This window comes from Pipistrellus hanaki (assembly GCF_964339955.1).
Source record: "Pipistrellus hanaki genome assembly, chromosome: 17".
Taxonomy (NCBI): domain Eukaryota; kingdom Metazoa; phylum Chordata; class Mammalia; order Chiroptera; family Vespertilionidae; genus Pipistrellus; species Pipistrellus hanaki.
In genome coordinates, this window is record NC_140519.1 from 10005677 (window position 1) to 10019572 (window position 13896).

A 13896-nucleotide genomic window follows, 5' to 3' on the forward strand; every position below is an offset into this window, starting at 1 on the left:
AAGAGTTGCATTATTTTTATCAATATGTTAAGGCAATTTTCATCTTAAGGTATTCCAAAAAGTTTTATATGATTAATGCAAATCTGATAGTTTGAATAGTTTTTGGCTATTAAAAATTAACCAGTTGAAATTTATAGTCTCATTTATGCATATTAAATATTTTGAAAATAATCCTAGGACATTATTTTGTGCTAGATATGTTTTTCAGTACAGTTGGATGTCATCCTACAAGATGTGATGAATTTGAAAAGAATGACCCCGATATTTACTTAATGGAGTTGCTAAATCTTGCTGAAAACAACAAGGGAAAAGTTGTAGCAATAGGGGAATGTGGACTTGGTAAGTGCCAACCCAGCTCTGTGAGTGACCTTGAAAATACATTCTGTATAAGTCATGAGTAATTATTCTTTTTTGTCTTGAAGATTTTGACCGACTACAGTTTTGTCCCAAAGATACTCAGCTCAAGTAAGGAAATTTGTTGACTTTAGAAATTATTGTAAAAATCTTAATTTTTTAAATAGCTTTTAATCATTCTGAATATGTATCTTTTAAGCATTAGGGTCTCTTTTTCTCCATTGTATATCAATAGTTAAATGAAACAAATGTCATGCATACTTGCGTGTGTTCCTAAAGGATCGAAGGTTAGATCCCTGATTGATTAGCCATCTAATCTTATTTTAATGGTAGAAATAAGTGATGAGTTTTATATAGAGGAGACTTTGTATTGCTTTTAGTTGACTTAATGCATTCATACGTGAACCATTCCAATGAAATGAACCATATTGGTGGGGGATAGGATTTAAGAGAAAGGATATGAAAAAGAGGACCAAAGCCAGAACATTTATTTTCCTCTTGCTGGGCATTGGATAGTGTCTCTTTGGAGCAGGGGAATCTTTAACCTCAGTTGAGTGGTGTCTTCTTATTAAACAACAAAGCTTACAAGCCCTGGGGACTTCCTATACCCGTTGCCTATAGCTTTTAGTTGGAGCTCCTGTCATACTAGTGGGTAGTGTTATAGGCTGAATAGAAAATTTAGGTCATAGGCTTAATTGAAGATGTGCATTTTGTTGAATTTCAAAAACAATGTCTTGTCTAGATCAGGGGTCCTCAAACTTTAAAGTGGGGGCCAGATCACGGTCCCTCAGAGAGCTGGAGGGCCGGACTATACTGTAACACCTTGGCTGCGCTCACTGCCCAAAAAACCTGGCGGGCAGGATCAGACTCCCCTGGGGGCCACATGGGGGCCGCATGTGGCCCGCGGGCCGTAGTTTGAAGACCCCTGGTCTAGATGGTAAAATATTAGAATGAGCTTCTAAAGAAGGTTAATTTAGTTATTCTACCATTCAGCAAATGTTTAGAGAGTTATATGTGCCAGAAACTGCTAGGAACTCAATAGTAAAAAATGTGAATAAAGTATAATATCTGTCCCTACGGCCATTTAAGAATAAACAACTCTTTACTTAGTTACTTACATATGAGCAAGGAATCTGGATCAAATTCTTTAAGATACCATCTAGCTCTATCATAATATTTTTTCTCATAATACTTAACCATTTTGTCATATGATCTTGATTAAGCCAATGGCTTGAAGGGATTTTTCAAGTTATGCCAAAAGTATACTGTACTTTCTCCCCCTCCCTTTCCTGCCACAAACAGCCCCATATGTCCAGCCCAGTTGAAAATGCCTGTAGCAAGAATCCAATTGAGTAGCGATTCTGTCACACCCTAAACTTCAAGCTCCAGAATTCCTGGAGCATGAAAGTTCATAACCAACTGACATGGGATGGATTACATTAATGTTCTGCAAAGTCTTTCTTTCAGTTCTCTAATCTTTGTAACTGTGTCAGAACTGTTTAGTTAGTGACATAATTATTTGCTGTGTTTCTCAAGGATGCTCATGTGATTACCCACAGGATCACTAATCCCTTTCTCTCTCTTAAATATTATGTAGGTCAGCTCTCACTTAATCCTAAGTTTACGTATTCACATTTAAGTAGAAAAAAATTTGTAGTGGTTTCTTAAGCCCACAGATCATAATTCATTCACGTTCGTGTCTGTTTTCAGCCAAGATAAGCCTCCATGAGGCAAAGACTGTGGTGTGAGAAGAGTAAGGCTTTAGAACTATTTGGAACTGTGAATTGCATGTGCTCTTTGAATGAAAGAAGTAGCAATTCTAAAGTTCAGAAGCTGACAGAGAGGAATGAGTAACAGCTCCTTGTATTTAGTTTATAAGGGAATCCTTTTGGTACAATGGCAGTAATTATACAACAGCACATAGAAAATACTGAGTGTATAAATAAAGCTCTGCCTGGCTTCTCACGAGTCAACTGACTCCTGCTGATGGTGCTCAGCCAGCTCAGAGCAAGGGCCCAGTTGTGTATTTTCCACGACCGAACACATTCTGCAGGGCAAGGGTCCCACACAGATTATAGGATGGTGTCTGCTTCATTTGCTGAGATTTGGTTGGACAGCTAGTTAACAGTAATTATTTAGGGAAATACCATACACCTCTAAATTTAAACTCTATAGCTCTTTACTTCCGGTGATCAATAGTAAAGCACTACTTAATTAGGGTAAATTTCTGAAAGTTTTATAATCCCAGAAAATGAAGTACCCCTTTCCAGAAGATGGGTGTTGTGAAAGCCTTTGGCTAAGCCTGGCATATTTTAAATGTCTCAATTTAGTATCTTTGCCCTAAATTTCTAGGAAAATTCCTTTAAGAAAGATCATTAACAATTATTTTTCTCGTGCTAAAATAAAATTTTTAACAAAAACTTTTGATTATGCAGATATTTTGAAAAACAGTTTGAACTTTCAGATCAGACAAAACTACCCATGTTTCTTCACTGCCGAAACTCACATGCTGAATTTTTGGGTGAGTTAAAGCTATAATATTTAGAATTTAACTTTTGCAGAAATCTAGCTATTTGCTAAAAGTTCTCTGTTTTTAATTCACAGACATAATGAAAAGAAATAGAGATCGGTGTGTAGGGGGAGTAGTAAGTATAAGAGTTGTTTTTACTAGATGCTGCAAAAAAGCTTCTTGGTTATTAAGATTGATCTCTAAATTCAGATGTCAGTTATAAACTTACTAAGATTCCTCTCTCATTTTCTGAAGGACATGTAAATTTACTTTCTTCAAAGTACAAAAATGAGTATAGAAAAGCCCTAATTGTACTCATTTTAACAATGATATTTTTCTCTGCCTTTTCTATTTTGAGCAAAATAAATTTTAATAATACTTAAAAATAACATTCACTTAGGCTTGCCTTCTTAGTTTCTTGTCAGCTGTATTCACTATTATCACTCTGACTTAGATACTCATTCTCCTTTCTGTAACCTGCTTCTATTCTAAGTACTTCTTTATGGTCATTTTAGCCATTAATCTTGAGACATTTTCCCAAAATATTATCTACCCACCACTTAACACGAGTATCCATGTGATTTTTAATCTTTTGGGGATCATGGACTCCGTTGAAAATCTGCCTCAGAAAAATGTTCAGATATGTAAATTTTCTTACATAACAGAAGGAGAGACTCGCTGGGTTCCAATAAAAAAAACACCTGTTATCTAGGCAGAGGAAATAGCACTTTGCACTAATTGTATGCCCATGTTGCACTGCTTTGACAATTTCGTATTTATGCTCTTAAACTCTTGACCTCGTATTTTATGCATACTAGAGATATGCATGCTTTTTGCATTGCTGTGGTATTAAACATTGCAGTGCACATTTTTATTTGTAACTTACCGGCCCTGTAATATATCCGTTAGGAATAGTACGTGGAAGTTGAGAGACACTTTCTTTAATGCTCTTGGTATTACTGGTGGCACTTAAACCTTCAGGCTCTACCTCTCAGCCCATTTACTTTATTTCTAAATAAGAATTTACTTGGATGATTCTATAATAGTTTTTAAAAAGAGTAACAGCAAATCCAACTTAACTTTTATTTAAAAATTTCAAATAAAGAATAATTCTCTGAAATGGTTTATATGGAGTTACGTTTAAAACTATTTGAAACTGTTGGAGGCTGTGTTTTCTAGTCAGAGGAAAATGCTGAGGATAAAAATAAACCCTTTGGGGCATCTGTGTAAATAGTTCCGTTGTTCAGAAACTTGTTACCTAGTGTATTCTGACTCGAAGCTCAGTATTAATTTGATATCATTGGCTAAGTGTGTTTAAAGGAGTGGTGTTGTTACTGGTTTTGATTACATAAATACTATGAAAATTATACCTTATCTCCTATATCTTTGAAGGAGAAAAAACATTTTTTTTTTTTTTTTTGCCTTTTGAGCTAATATTGACTTTTAGCAACATTTTTACCTCTTTGTCTTAAAAGTTGCCTCTTAAAAGGAATTTCTAACTGAAAATTGAACGTTTAAAAATATTTAATAGTTTTATAGTATTTTATAGCATTTCTAATTTTTTCCTCATGCTTTTGCCAAAGAATGTGGTTCCCTAGTCCGATCCTCCTTCCTGGAGATGCATGCTGTAATGTACACATGCCCTAATGCCAGTGAAGACAGCCACAGGGGCCACAAAGGCAGAAATGTACTTCCTTCTCCTCTCATGATAACGGGTTACAATTGAAAATAAAAATTGTAGAGGCCACATTTGAAATCTTGTGGTTCAAAATCCTTAATGCACCTATATTTTTGCTTAGAAAATCTTATTAATCTTGTTTAGAATTTTAAAGGAAGAGTGATTAATTATAATAGAATTATGTCTGTATGTTTTTAGGTGCATTCATTTGATGGTACCAAGGAAACAGCAGCTGCTTTGGTTGACTTGGATCTCTATATAGGATTTAATGGTTGGTAGGTTCTGTTTTGTTTTTTAACATATTACGCAGATTCCTTAAATTGTTACAGTGAATTGCTGATACGAATTTTTTAATTTAGTTTGTATTTTGCATTGACCCTGGCCTGAAAATTTCAGTAGTTATGTAGAAAATGAAATAGTATTATTACAAGTTAAAGCTGGAACATTAAAAACTGCTACCATGTATTCCAATAATGGAAAATAATTTTGAGCTCAGCAGCTAGTTTTCTGTAGCAGTGCAGTTTATTTTTAGGTTATTTTGTCGCTTTAAAACATACCTGTTACTCATTGTGTGTGTGTGTGTGATGACTGACAATGGGGAAAAGGTTGTACTATGACATAATTATATTTCTGTAAGTCAATTAACTGGGGCTTAAAGAAGTTAAAAAACAGGTATAAAGTAACTTTATATATTTATAAAACACAGGTATAAAGTGTGAGGACCAGTGTCTTCTGGCTCTTCACTCAGTGACCTTTCTGCTCTTAGGCCAAACTAAACCTCACACCCAGTACAGGCTCATTTCTTCCACACTTGGTGAGCCTCCACCAGTGTCTCTTTATAGGATGTCAGTGTAGGTCATTAAATAAATTGCAAAATAGTATAAGATTACTTTCCGTCATTAGTGTTTAATTTCCTTAAAATTATTTTTGATTTTTTTACTACAATCTTAGGAAATAGAATCATGAAATTTACTTGTTTGCTATGGAGTTCTGACTTAAATGTTCTAGTATTTTAAGTTATGTGGTTAATTTATTACTATTCGAAGGACTATATGCCTATGGAAGCAAAAGTCTAGTAGTACTAAGAGGCTTTAAACAAACTACAGAGTCATTTTTTCCAGAGGCAATCACATCACTGTTTTTGTCATCTTCTAATTAATATGCATTGTTATTCATTCATTCCCTTTACCTGTTCTCATGAAGGTATATGAGAATTTAAGTCCATATTCCATACTGTTCCCCCACCTACAATACCTTCCATAGTCCCCTTAGTTATTCAGGATTTTTGGTTCTATGCATAGTGTTTTAATTATATCTGTATATTGTTGACTGCTAAACCATGTGGCGTACCGCTTTTTTTTTTTTTTTTTAATTTTCCTAGAGTATCTTTCCTCATATTTTTGTTTACTTGGCTTTCTTCAAAACTAAGCTTCTTATGCTTTGCAACATCTCTAAAAAGCCTTTATGTTTTTTCACTACGAGGAAACCTGCCTAGATGATGATTGTTCCATTCCTTCCAGACCCTTCCTCCTTGCTGCTTGTTGGATTAGTATTTCTTCTGTGATAGGACTAATTTTAGATCTCATGTATTCGTTTTGTGTTGATGGAATACATTTGAAAGTGGCTTTATTCTACTTTTCCCTCTTGAAAGTTTGCCTCGATAGTGGATTAAAAAAAACACAACTCTGAACGCTTCCATTTGATATTTTTTCTGCAGCATCTTCTCAACTCTCTGAAGAATTAGTTTTTTAAAGTTATGTTTGCCAAAAAATGCTCCAAATTCCTTTCCCCCTTTTGTTGTTTTAATCTGTATCATAATGGAGGCTTTCTTCAAATGTCAGGCTGTTCTGACCAGTATACTGTAAAAGTTAAAAGAAGAAAAAAGCTGACTGGAAGCTCCTTGGTGAGATAGCCTATCAATTGGCAGCCAGCCAGGTGGCCAGCCGACATTCTCAGCAAGGGCTCCTAAATGCCAGCTTGTGGAGCTCTTCCCGTGGGCCCAGGGTCTCCAGAGAGGATCCTCTGCTCCCTGCTGGAATAGTGGAGTGGAGAGTCATAAACCTGCCTGTTCTGAAGCAGGGGAGGGTTGGTTGGAGAGAGGATTTCAGTCTCCATTTTCAGTCCATGCATGCCCTGCACTCCTCTGCTTGCTCTCCAGTCTGGAATCTGATTTAAATTCTTGAGACTGTACACATCTCTCCCTCTCCTATCTCCTCCTCCCGGGGTGGGGGCAGAAGTAATAATCTCTGCACTAGTTCATGGGAAAGTAATCTGGGAGTCCCATCTGCTCTTTACCCTGACTTTTCAAACAGTCCCCCCTTTGTCTCCTGCCTTATCCTGGTTCTTCCAGTTCTTAGAACTTTCTTGGGTGAATTAGTTTGTCTTCAGTATTTCTCTCTATAGGCATATAGCACTTAAGTTGCTTAGCAGGTAAATATAGGTTATTTATCAATTCTCCATCAACTATGTATTTTGATTAGGTGTTAGAAATGCTTCCTAGTTTCATTTTAAAAAAATGCTGTTTTTGCCGAAACCGGTTTGGCTCAGTGGATAGAGCGTCGGCCTGCGGACTGAAAGGTCACAGGTTCGATTCCGGTCAAGGGCATGTACCTTGGTTGCGGGCACATCCCCAGTGGGGGGTGTGCAAGAGGCAGCTGATTGATGTCTCTCTCTCATCGATGTTTCTAACTCTCTATCCCTCTCTCTTCCTCTCTGAAAAATCAATAAAATATATATTTTTTTAAAAATGCTGGGTTTTTTTTCCTTTTGTTATTTTGGGATGGCTTTCCAGAGACAGGGGTAGAAGGCTTTTATTCTACCCATTTGAACTAGAAGTCTGTTTCAAATATTTCTAAATTATCTCAAGTTTGTAAAGACTTAAGCGTTTTTCCTCCCTGTGTTAACTGAATTAATCATTTAGTCACTCTGTATTTTTTTGTCTTGTTTTGAAATTTAATTATTTTAGTCTTAATCTGAGCTTCTGCAGTATGGTAATTTATACTATCTATAACAAAGTTTGGTTTCTAATGATTAAATTATATGCACCTCCCTACCTCCCCGAAAATGGGCCAGTTTTAAACTTGACCACATCTGTTGTTCTTCCTTAGACACCATCATCCACCCTCCTCCCCAGGCCTTCTCCCTCACTATATTGTCTACCAATGGGCTATGCATATAAGTTCATTAGTTAATCTCTCCCTCATTTCTTTGTCTTGATCAATTTTTACAAACATGGAGAACATGTTGGGAAAGTCTTAAGTCAGACATGATTTCATGAGATCAAAATATGCAAATTGTTAATTTGATGACAAGTTTTAAATTTAGTATCCAAACGGTGGGAGCAGAAAATTTAATTTTCCTTCTACCCTTTAAGTTATTCTGCCTGGATTCTAAATCAAATTAACATGAGACAAATTAATAAGAGAAAATATTCAAACTTATTATGTAGGTATATATGGGAGTTCCTTGAGAATGAGGACAGAGGAAGCTGATACAGCCATCTTGAGCTAAGAAGGGAGGAGCAGCTCACATGGAGAGGAAAAGCAAATGTTTGGTAAACAAATATTTGCTGGGCCTTGGGCCTTCTTTAACAATGGGACAGACAGGACTTTGGTCAGATGGGCCTTGCTGATAGGTTCCTATGTTATACTTAGTTCATATCAAACTTGTTATGATGATAGCTCCCTCACTGGAGCAGATCCTCTTTCTAAATTCTCTTAGTTAGGGAGAAACATCAAAGGTTTTTCTTTAAAAATAACCAGCTTCAAATAATATCGCAGAGGCATATTTGCAGTGGCAAACTCTGCTTCCCCTCAATACTGAGCATGTCAATATATTTTAGAAAATATTTGCATTGACCAAGTACTAAGATGGCTGAAAATAATTGTTTTCTTCTAGAGAACACTAATTAAAAGGCTGGTACTTATGGTAAACTAGACAAACATTTCAATCCCACCCTCCTAAATCCTACTAAAATAAAATTATATTAAAAAAGGGAAACCTATAAAAACCAAAGTGAGTTTTGCTAATGTAGATTTCTGGAAAACAGTGGAAAGAGAAAGCTTAGACAAATCACTCTAAGTTATGTCAATTTCTCAAAAAAGTGAAATATTTTTTTAAAAAAATTGTTTTACTTATTCATAGGAAGTTACTGTATCCTCCCCAAAGGCAGGATCTGGTTGGAATAGATCTTACTCTGGATTCAGTAAGACTAGTTAAGTGACAAGGAGAAAATTCTGATATTTCCTAAATTGAATCACAAAAGACCAGAAGGTTGAAGGAAGAACAGGAAGGGGTTAATCACTAAACAACTGCAAAGCCAGATAACAAGACTGCTCACATTCCTGTGTGTTGTCTGGTAGAATTTTGGGTTAACTGCCTTGTGGCTATTTCCATAATTATCTAAAAAGAGAGACTAGCCAGGTGCCATCCACTTGAACTTGCCGCCTATTGCCTACAGCCAGTCCCAGAACAGGCACCTTCCTGGAAGACCAGAGCCTATCCCAGAGCTGACCTTGATTCACCTCCTCATCTATATACACTAAATTCTTTCAGAACTACTCAGATCCCCACCAAGATTATAAGAATGCTCAACTCTAGGATGGCTGACAAGTTGCCTTTTCCATCTGGCATATTACTGGTTGTTTAAACTTCATACCCCAGGACTTGGTGTCTTTTTCTTTTTTTTAAAGTATATTTTATTGATTTTTTACAGAGAGGAAGAGAGAGGGGTAGAGAGTTAGAAACATCGATGAGAATCATCGATCAGCTGCCTCTTGCACACCCCCTACTGGGGATGTGCCCACAACCAACGTATATGCCCTTGACTGGAATCGAACCCGGGACCTTTCAGTCCCCAGACAGACGCTCTATCCACTGAGCCAAACTGGTTTCAGCGGTGTCTTTTTCTTGCTGGCAATGCCCTACTAATCCTTTACAAAAACTTTCAGCCCGATGTGCAGATACAATGATATACTGCCTGTGTAACCAACCAAAGTTTGTTTTGGGATTTTGAGTTAGTTTTGTGATCTGTTTAGATACGTTTATAGTACGAAAAAGTCATTAAATGCACTTTTATAAATTAATATCTTTTAAGCTCACTGAAAACTGAGGCTAATTTGGAAGTTTTGAAGTCAATACCTAGTGAAAAATTAATGATTGAGACTGGTAAGTTTGTTTTTTAGAACTTTTTCATATTAACCCATTCCAAAAAAAGAACTAAAGAAAATTAACAAATGTTTTGTTTTAAAACAATACACACAGCCTTAACAGTTACACTTTTATCAATTGATGGAAAAGTGTTTATGCAAGTGATCTTTTCAATTTTAGAAATTTTAGAACTTAAAAGGGGATGATGGTAACTAGGGTGGTAGTTATGAATATTTCATTAAATAAGAAATCTTTAGCTCAGGGTTTAAAAAACTATTCATAACTTTTTATACAATGTCTTCTTTGCAGTGGCTTAATTCTACAATACTTTTTAAGTGCAGAAATTAAGCTATTACAATTTTTTATTTAAGGAAATAGGTTATTGAATAACCCCAGTATTCAAAGCTACTGTTTTATATTCAGTTGAGGCAATACAGAAATTTGTTTAACCTAAATGTTTTCATGTTACAGTTGTATTTCTCTTAGCTTTAGATCTTTTTTAAAAGCATATCATATATCAACAATAGGGGAGGGGGGTGGGTTCTTATAAAAACATTTAAGAATTTGTACAGTTTAAGATTTTTGTCTTGTGTGTTTCTTAGAACTTTTCTGTTGCTTTTTGCCATGTTTGAAGCTTATCTTTTAGAGGTTATATATTAGTTTGGTAATGTTCATTTCAAAAAAATAATTCAAAATTTGAACTTTTGAAGAGACTTTTATTCGCTAATTCTAGATGCACCTTGGTGTGGAGTCAAAAGTACACATGCTGGTTCAAAATATGTAAAAACGTCATTTCCTACCAAAAAGAAATGGGAAAATGGGCACTGTTTGAAAGACAGAAATGAACCTTGCCATATAATGTAAGTATTTTGTTTTCATGGCCTTCAAAACTATTACACCCACCAAATGCCACTTAACAAAATGAACTCAAGGGACATAAAGTTGGGTGAAGTCCAAATTAAGTTCAGATCAAATACAACCATTTTAATGCAGGTTTTAGGAATTTGCACTTGACTTGCTCTATTTCAGCTCCTCTTTTCCTATCCTCTCTACCCTAGTGGTTTTATTGCTGTAGTGAGAACATGTGATTTTGGTCACTTGTCATTTTGTAGAGAGGAAAAGATCTTAATGCTTTTCATATATAGAAACACTTTACCTGCTTTAAGTTCTCTTCTCATGCAGCTTCCTGTTGATGGTTATAAAAATGCAATCTTAGACCATTTTAATGGTATCTGTATTTAACAACCTGAATAAATCTAAGAAATAACATATGAGAATTTCCTTTTTCCAAACATAAAGAGGGGTAGAACTTTATAGATTTTTACTTCCTTAACAATGTTTTTTATTATAATGTATAGGCACATGTGAAAAAGATGGGCTGTATTGCTCATCTAACTATCAAGGAGCTAGAGATGATATTTTAACTTACAGGAAAAGTTTGTTATATCATTTTAATGGAGACATCATCTGATTTCTTTTGTTTGCACAAGCACATAATTTAAATCTAGACTGTATCAATCTAGTGTGGTTTACCAATTTAGGCACCTGGACACATAACATTCACAAAAATATTGAGTTGTTACTTTTAAACTATAATATTTCCTCCCATATGCACCTTCCCCCCCCCCCCGCCCCCCCAAGTAGTTTTTAACAGATAAGAGTATTAAGCCAGAGCTAAATTCAGAAAAGTGAATTATTCTATCAAAACATATTGGAAAGATTTTTTTCTTTATTAAATGTGCTAGTGTTGGCAAAGAATTCAGAAATTAACTGTTTAAAAACCCCTGGGTGAGGAATATATATAAATTCTGTTTAGTAAGGAATCACTTGTAATTTTCCTGAATTGTACATTCTTGCAGATTCAGTCAGAATACAACACACCTTACTTGGTTTAAGTTCTGTTCTCATGAAGCTTCCTGTTGATGGTTATAAAAATGCAATCTATACTCCATTTCCTATACTACCTACTGCTAAGTATACCTGTTGACTTTATAAGACAATATCGTAACCTGTTTCTAAATGCAGACAGTTAAGAACTGAAAGTGCTTAATTAACAACTACAGTCATGAATACCAGTTCTGAATATGCAGAGCTTGGGAAATCAACATTTGCAAACTGAAAAACTTAAGCTACACTTCAGAAACACATGCCACAGTATAATTACTAATTAGTAAGTTAAAATTTCTACTTACAGAGTCATTTTAATCAAATTTCATCTATTAACAGTTCTTTGTTTTATTTGTATAGAGACCTCCCTTCTAAATAAATTCCTTGAAACATTTTGGAGGTCTTGCCCTATGCCATTTTACTGAGGCTATGCAGAAGAATGCGGGCAGTCCCTTCCCTCATCTATCCACCAGTGCGTGGATACATTGTGCCAGGCACTTTGGATAAGGCACTAATCAAGTCAGATGAGGAGTCCTTCCCTCTGGAACAAACAAGCACATAAAAAGTTTAATTCTAGATGGTAGTGGTGTTAAAGAGGTATGAATATGTGACTGAGACCATAGGACATAGCAACTGCCTGCCTTGAGGGGAAATAAGAGAACTAAGGTGACATTTCCACTGTTTACTAACTGGGAAATATGCCAGACCAAGAGAAACACACTGAGCAGAGGCAGAATGTAAGAGGACTTAGCTGCTCCAGGGGAACAGTGAGTTAGTGTGGCAGAAAGTAGGATGCACGAGTAAATGATCAGTCTGGGAAGGTAGAGTGAGGCCAGATTGTGAGGACTCTTCTATGCCAATTTTAGTCTAGATTTTATCGGGACCAAAAGTATTTTAAATAGAAAAATAGCAGCTTTTTTCTTAAGCTGTAAAGTATCAGGGTGGAGAAAGGACTGGAAGGGGGAAGGATATCAGGAATCTGTTCTGCACAGTATTATGCAAGTTCCTATTCCAAATAGTTTAATAGAGGAAAATTCTGCAGTTTATGAAAAAAAAAATTGGATCTGTAATGTCAATTTAAATATTAACAGATTTACTTTCAGTATATTTTTGACTGTCAGATAACAAAATTTTAGTATAGTTATTTAGTATACAAATTAAGCAAGCATTTTATGCTACTTTTACAGAATAAAAAAGTTCCAATTAATCTTTAATCTCCATCCCTAATACCATTAGGTGTTTTATATTTAAGAAACTGATAAAAGAGGAACAAAAAGCTTAAGACAAAGACTATTTAAATGTTTAATTTTTACTTTAAAACTTTATAATTCACGTATAAAAATATTCTATCAATATATAAGAATGCTAGAAAACATTACTGATCATTGTAGAGAAACTGAAAGAATAACAGCTGGGCTAGTCTTTCTATGGCTACCCAAACACATTATTCTGAGTAAATAATTTATAACTTCCTTTGCTTTCATTGTGCTAGTGATCATGCCATAATTTTTCTTGCTATCCTTTAGTACTAGTTTTCTAAGCAGTGGTTTTCAAACTTTGATGGCTGTCCCAATGGCTTACATTGATGCATCACACATGTACATACATAAATGAAATAGTACTTGTCTACATGTATTGTACTTTTGTAAATTGCAATTTTTTAAAAGCTTACTGTGACCCACAGTTTAAAAGGACTCATTTCTACCAGGTTAATTCCCTAATTGAGGTACACATAATAGAGGACACCTTTATAATTTATTTGAAACTAGATTTTTGGCTCTAGTTATATACAAAACTACCACAGAAATCTCTACTCTATTTTAAATATCCTAGCAGTTAAACTTTCTGATAGTGCTGAAAACTTGAATACCCGCTTAAGCTTATTAAAAGTGCTAGTATCATCCTTTATGTGGAAAAAGATAAATTTAAAACATGAATATGTACTTGGAAATTTAAACCATCTATTTTTGTTTTGTTTTAGTCAAATACTGGAGATAATGGCAGCAGTAAGAGATGAGGATCCACTGGAATTAGCCAATGAGCTATATAACAATACCATTAAAGTATTTTTTTCCTGATATGTAATTGGTATGTGTTTTCCATCATGTATGTGAAATTTCATGGTAAAACTTAGTTTCAATAAAGGAATTATCTGGAACTTGTCTAAAGAGATATTATGCATCACTGCACAACCATCTCCCTTATTTTTATCCATAAAGCCAGGGATTTTTTTTAATGTCACTTAAAAGAATGGAGATCACCAAGTATTTAATTTTGTAACCTCTTCAAAAGTCCAAAAGGACAATTTTATGTCAATGCT

At 35.0% G+C, this 13896-nt stretch overlaps 1 protein-coding gene across 4 annotated transcripts in view; it reads left to right on the forward strand.

Annotated features, from left to right (window-relative positions):
* Positions 1-13656, forward strand: part of TATDN1 (TatD DNase domain containing 1) — a 30093-nt gene extending 16437 nt beyond the window's left edge. For all 4 annotated transcript variants that reach the window (XM_084864878.1, XM_084864881.1, XM_084864880.1 and 1 more), the window contains 8 exons: positions 196-339; positions 423-465; positions 2790-2875; positions 2959-2999; positions 4740-4816; positions 9637-9707; positions 10423-10549; positions 13558-13656. In XM_084864878.1, coding sequence (XP_084721004.1) covers positions 198-339; positions 423-465; positions 2790-2875; positions 2959-2999; positions 4740-4816; positions 9637-9707; positions 10423-10549; positions 13558-13654 — 684 coding nt within the window. In that variant the 5' untranslated portion in view covers positions 196-197 and the 3' untranslated portion in view covers positions 13655-13656. The remainder of the gene's footprint in view (positions 1-195; positions 340-422; positions 466-2789; positions 2876-2958; positions 3000-4739; positions 4817-9636; positions 9708-10422; positions 10550-13557) is intronic.
* The last annotated feature ends 240 nt before the right edge of the window (positions 13657-13896 follow it).